General features: G+C 47.5%; 1 protein-coding gene across 2 annotated transcripts in view; it reads left to right on the top strand.

Annotated features, from left to right (window-relative positions):
* The first annotated feature begins 1845 nt into the window (after nt 1-1845).
* VAT1L (vesicle amine transport 1-like) overlaps nt 1846-6333 on the top strand; it is a 224022-nt gene continuing 219534 nt past the window's right edge. For both annotated transcript variants that reach the window (XM_011990093.1, XM_011990091.1), the window contains exon 1: nt 1846-2216. In XM_011990093.1, coding sequence (XP_011845483.1) covers nt 1984-2216 — 233 coding nt within the window. In that variant the 5' untranslated portion in view covers nt 1846-1983. The remainder of the gene's footprint in view (nt 2217-6333) is intronic.

The following is a 6333-nucleotide window of genomic DNA, read 5'->3' as shown; positions in this document are numbered from 1 at the left end:
GTTCTGGTAATGCTCTTCCCATGTTTTTGTTTTTTAAGCCTTTATGGCGCCAGTTGCCTCTGTGATTATGTCTTAAATTTTGTAACCTGGTATGTGAGAACTTTCAAAAGCTGGTCCCAATCAACCCTTCAAACTCATCTCCAATGATTGATAAATACAGCCAATGTTCTGCCTACATAGAACAAACCAGCATCTCAAAAGTCCTTTTACCTGTTACCTTTTGGTGTATTTGAACGAGCCTGTGACCTTTTCTGCCAGAAGAACCTGCCTCATCCTTCAAGGTCTAGCTCAAATGTTCCCTTCTCCATGAGAACTTCTCCAACTCTCTGGACTGGTCCAACTCTCTGGACCAGTTTTCTGTGCGTATTCTACTATGTACCAATCACGTATTAAGCCCTGGGAAAATCACGCTGGATAAAAGTAGAAATAGCTACTACTCACATGAATTTCACAGTTGGATAAAGGAAACAGGTATTATCAGGTAAACATATAAAAGTTAGCTACAAAGGGACATAAGTGTCTCTAGTCATGGAGGTTACCAAACTGGAGGTTGCAGTGCCTCCCAAAAGGAATGGACCCTTGAGGTGAGAATGAATAGGAGTCAACACCAGATAAAGGAGATGGAACACGTACCCCAGGCCAAGGGGACAGCAGGTGCAGAACCCTGTGGAAGGAGGGAAAATAATCTTTTTTTTTTTTTTTTTTTTTAAGGAATAGAAGACCAGGGCATTTAAAGCAGTGAGGCGCAGGAAGACTGGGGGGAGAGAAGAGGTAGCACTTAGATCATTCATTGTGCCACATTTGTTGACTCTGCCCTTCCTGCCTTATGCTCTGAAATTGACCTTTTCCAATATAAGGACCATGTCTCACTGAAATCATATCCACCCCAGCACTTCCCACAACACAGAAAAAAAAACAAAACAAAATCAATGTACCCAATTTATAGATGAGGGTGTTGAGGCTCAGGAAGGTTGAATGAGTTGCCCAAGATCTCAAGGCTGGCGACGGCATAGCAACTATAATAGAATATAGACCTAATTCCTCAACTGCATCTCTTTCCTTAAACTGTCCCTAGGAAAACCAACTCCTCTCCCATCATTTTATTTAAGAAAATCCAAGTTTTTCTATGAGCTCTTTTTCTCAAAGAGCCTTATTACAAAACAAAACGCCAGTTACTATTCTGTGTATGTACGTGCACGTTGGGGAGCGGGTACACATTGGTCTTCCGGGGATCAGAACAGGAGCAGGATCCTTTCTGGTACAGGATTCTTGTCTAGCCTCTTTAACAGCCCGAAATGGTGTGAGTGGTGAGAATTCGCCGTCGTAAGGAAGCCCCTGGTGATACCCAGAAAAGAGCATCCCGGCTGACCCTGCAGGTCTGGAGTGAGAAGACCCCGGACTGGACTCTTCAGGGCAGTGAGCGGGATCTCCAGTTCCCTGCTTCCCAAACCTCTCCGCCCTTCCACTGGCTGTTTGAGGAACGATCCAGTTTCCCGACTATCCCGCCCAGCCTCGCAGATGGGAGGGAGAGAGGGCAACCTTGTAGCGGGAAGGCATCCTCCAGGCCCAGACATTCGTCTCAGTCCATTTCAAGGCACCCGAGCCTGTGCCGTATATAACCAAGTACTGGGCCCACGGGTAGGCCGATGACAAGGTGGCCTCTCTAGGCCCTTTTTAGTCACAGATCTTCGGCAAATCTGGGTTTGGGGTCGCGATCCCGAGCCTAATTTGGGACTATTTCTGGAACTGGAATTGAGGCTTCATTTGGACAGGAACGAAGGGTGGGGCGGGGCTGGAGCGCTTAGGGGCACGGCTCTTGTGAGGATTACGGCGGAGACTGTGGACCGCGGCGGCGCTCGCAGAGGCTGCAGCCATTGCACAGCCGAGCATCCCACATTCAACAGGAGGAACCCGCGGGAGAGGAGCCCCAATCCCCCAGCGGCGCAGACACCGCAGCCCGTGCGCCCCGCGCCCTCGAGCGCCATGGCCAAGGAAGGAGTGGAGAAGGCGGAGGAGACGGAGCAAATGATCGAGAAGGAGGCAGGCAAGGAGCCTGCGGAGGGCGGCGGTGGCGACGGCTCGCACCGCCTCGGGGACGCCCAGGAGATGCGCGCGGTGGTGCTGGCCGGCTTCGGGGGTCTCAACAAGCTGCGGCTCTCCAGGAAGGCCATGCCCGAGCCTCAGGACGGCGAGCTCAAGATCCGCGTCAAAGCCTGGTCCAGTATCCGCGCCTTTCTCGCTTTCTCTCTTTTTGCGCGCTGGGCGCTGGGGAGGGGGTGGGAAAGCTGCAACTGGGATGCTGCCCGGGTAGAGCCGCCGCGCGCACCCCCTCCGCGCGCTCACCCGGGTCTCAGAGCCTCCCCGGGCCAAAGCTGGGGAGGATGCAGAGGGGTGGCCTCCCCAAGCCAGATCTAGGGGTGACGGGAGGAAAATGTGAGCTCCTGAGCGCGGGGAGAATGCTGGCGTCCAAGCACCCAGGGTCTGGAAGATTGCGCTACGGGAGTTCTCCGTCTGAGAGGAAACTCAGCTTCTGCACGGGGGGTTAATGCTTAACCGAATTAAAAATATATGTATTAAGAACCGCAAGCCCACTGTGTGCCAGCTGCCGTTGGTAGTTTTACGTGTGCGATCCTATTTAATACTTCCTAGGACCTCATGAGTCAGGTGCCATCATGATCCCTTTACAGATAAGAAAGCCGCCGCTCAGAGAGAATGAGTGATTTGCCCAAGATCACTCAGCTGCCACTAAGTGGCTTGGCCGGGAATTTGATACCTGATCTTTTTCTCACCTCTATGCTGTTGTCCTGAAGGGCCTGGGACAGGGTGCAGGGCTGGGTCCCGCCTCCTGCACACTTTCTTCCCCGTAGCCTGACGGGGAAAGGAACTAGGAAGCAAGAGGGTCGGTACATTGCACCCAAGCTTGGTGGGGGTGGAGGCCAGGCCTGCAGCGCAACCCCCTCCATCCCCCTCTCCATCCAATGTTTCTCCGAGAGGGGAAAAAACGCTGATCAGTCTCCCCGGAATTCCTGCTCCCATCTCAGAAGGAGCTCAGCTCTCTAAGCTGCCCTCTATTCCCCATTCCCCCTGGGGGAACTTCTCCAGGCCCTCAGGCTCAGCTGAGGTTCCCTGGGAGAGTTTAAGCCTCTCTTTGTGCGGGCACTGTAAGATCATTTCCCTGAAGTTCTGGGAAGGGCTCATCCGGCAGAGGCGGACTGGACCCAACACTAGGTTTGCATGTTAAACTTGTAAGGGGAACTTGCTGTTATCACGGTGAGACGAGCCTATTCCTTCCCATCTGTTTTGTAGAGCCTCCCAGTACATACTGCTCTCCAAAGCAACAGCCAGCTCACAAGCTCCTAGGTTAGATCAGAAACCCAAGATCTGGACCTGATCTGGAGTCAAGAGAAATGCAAAGGAACGTCCCCTCCCCTTCACCACCTTGAGAGCAGACGCAGGTTTCATCTGCCAGATTAGAAGGCAGCTAGTGGGAGAAGCAGGCGCTGATCCCTGCCTTGCTGCTCATATATGCAGCTGGTCAGGTTTGACTCTGAACAGTACTCGTGGGCCTCTGGTGGGGAATTTAGGGTAAGGGAAGAGGTTTTTGCAAACCGGGAGATCCTGTACAATGAACTCTTATTGAATCAAATTGTTTGATCCCAGAAGGAGAGCTTATACCTGCCCTGTCGCAGCTAAATCCCCAAAGACCAGCCCACTCCCCCACCCCACAATGCCTAGCACACTGTTTGCCACACTGCACACCCTAAATAACTTATCGCTGAATGAATGGATTGAGGAAAGAGCTCGGAGGAGGATTGTTGTGTCATTATTTTTCTTTACTTGCTAGTGGAAGAGCTTTTGCTTAGTACAATTAAAACCATGCATTTAGAACTCTCCTTCCTTAACCACTTCATCAAAAAATATTACCTGCATACACACACGTATACATATATGTTTATATACATATATACAATTATATATACAGTTGCATATGTATGTGTATGTAATTTATGACCCTTCATCCAAATTGAGGATGGGATTCTAGGATTCTACGTCAGGGTATATATTCAGAGACTGAAAATGATAAAACTACTTTTTAAAGGAAAGAGCATCATCTGCAGTACACATAGTTCTGTGTTTTCCAGTCTTATGCTAACTGCATAATTGCTAATAGGAACTGAAGCATTTTGAAATAATAAATGTCAAGATGAAGGCCAAGACATTGATTTTCAAAGCCAGATGTGCAAGCCTGTTCTTCAGTGGAGCTCAACACACACGCGCAATACACACACACAGGAATCACTGCACTTCCCCTACCCCAGTTGTTCAGAAAGCCAACCAGGCTGCAGGTGCATTTAGGATACAGTGTTGCTAACAGCCCAGATTGATTTTCCTTTCACCAAGCTGGAAACAGAGTTAATGGTTTTACAAGGATTGTAATAGGCTTGTAAAGATGGCCCACTGGGCAGCTCCTTCTCCAGTGGGCTGGGATTGGCTGGCCAGACATGCCCATTGATTATAAGTTTTAGCCTTGGGATCCAGGATGACTCATTCTGTATTTTTATGAATCAGCCAATGGCTTCCTGGATGAAGGTCTCCCTTTTATCTGCTCTCTATTTTTAATAGAAACCTTTTTGTCATAATAGGATATGCTTTTTGCTTGGAATAAAGCATAGTCCATTTGAACCAGTATTAGTTAGACCTGGAATGACGTTCCAAGTTTGCTGTACATTTTATGAAAATGGAAGAGATGAGGCAGGAAGGAATATCTATTTTATATCATTTACCCTCTTTCATTCATGGGTCAATGGCATGAGTATTTTTCCTGTAGAACAGAAGAGCAAATTGAGGCTTGGAAACATTGAGTCATTTGCCAAATACATCACACAATAATAGAGTTAGGATTTGAATCTGCTTCTCCTTGAATTTTTGCTGTTTTCCTTTTATTCCATTTTGTCTCCCTTGGTGGAAAAGCCATAGGACATGTGATTCCCCCCTTAGCATGAAGTCTCACTTTCTTTTCTCCACTGAAGATGTTTCCTTTGCTCTTTTTATGTCTGGCTTAAGAGAATATTCTCTAGCTATTCCCAAAGTAGTATGGCTTTCTCCAGAAAGTAGAGACATTTTAGTCAAATGCAGCTCAAAAAGAACTGTTGCTGGGGTCAAGGTTGGAGGGATAGCAGAGTCTTCTGTCTAAATTGTTTTTTAAAATGTTAGTTTTGATGGCAGATGGATTTCACCAATTATTCATGGAATTCTTTATGCAACAAGAGGTTTAAGTGATCATGTGGAAAAAGCATGTGGTCCTTGAAGAAAGATGGACTTGGATATAAGCTTAAGTCTCTTCTCTTCCTATCCATATGCCCTTGGGGGATGTGTCTCAATGTCTCCAAACTTCCCATACATTATCTGCAAAGTGGGGATGATAAAATGAACCTCATGGTACTGTTGAGAGGATCCGATGCAAGAAAGACACTGGCTGTTGTCAGCATTCAATAAGTAGGATTCGTTGTGACTGCTGTTGTTGCCATATCTAGACCAGTGTGATATATGCTGCTTGGTGACCTGACAACTTGGAGGCCATCATTTTAGTCATATATGTAATGTAGGCAATATCATGTCACATTTGCTTAGTGATTAAGAGAGCTTCCTAGACATGAGTCCCAGCTCTGATACTTGCTAACTGGACGTCTTAGGTCTGGCTCCTTGGAGGCAGACCCTGACACAGGTATCCTTTTCCAGGTGGTTTATTGAAAGCATGCTTTTAGACCTATGGGAACAAGGGAAGCAGGCTAGGGAAGAGGAAGGTGTTAAGCAAGGATGTGGTCTTAGCTGGATCCCACTGCAGAGTCAGTCCTACCTTGAAGCAAGGAACAGACGGAGCCTTGTGTGTCATTGGCTGTGGGCTGCTTCCTAAGTGGGGACATCAAGCCTCTCAAGCAGAAGTGGCTTCTATTTGAGCAAAATTCTCTAGGGAAAGGGATGACTGAGGCTTGAGCAGCCAACACTTCCAGCAGTTTGGGGATGGGCGTGCTGCCCATAGATGGGATCTGGGTGAGGTACAAACCCTGCCTTCTGGTTGGCCTTGGCCATGTTGTTGTTAAGAACATGTTAACAAGCTTCTGTTTCCTGGGCTATAAAACAGAGCATCCATTTCATAATAGCATCTCCCTTCATGGTGTTGTAATAAAGCTTCAATGACATGCCATATACAAAGACCTTTATAAGGATGCCTGGTGCTTAGCAAGTAGTCAAAAAATGATAACCATTATTATCTAAACTTTTACTTTTCGTTGCCATAGATACTTTATATAGTTTATTATTCAAACTGGAACT

The sequence above is a fragment of the Mandrillus leucophaeus genome, unplaced genomic scaffold, assembly GCF_000951045.1.
Source record: "Mandrillus leucophaeus isolate KB7577 unplaced genomic scaffold, Mleu.le_1.0 Scaffold37, whole genome shotgun sequence".
NCBI classification, from domain to species: domain Eukaryota; kingdom Metazoa; phylum Chordata; class Mammalia; order Primates; family Cercopithecidae; genus Mandrillus; species Mandrillus leucophaeus.
Note: the sequence above shows the minus strand (reverse complement) of the source record. Positions and strands in the feature narration are given on the sequence as shown.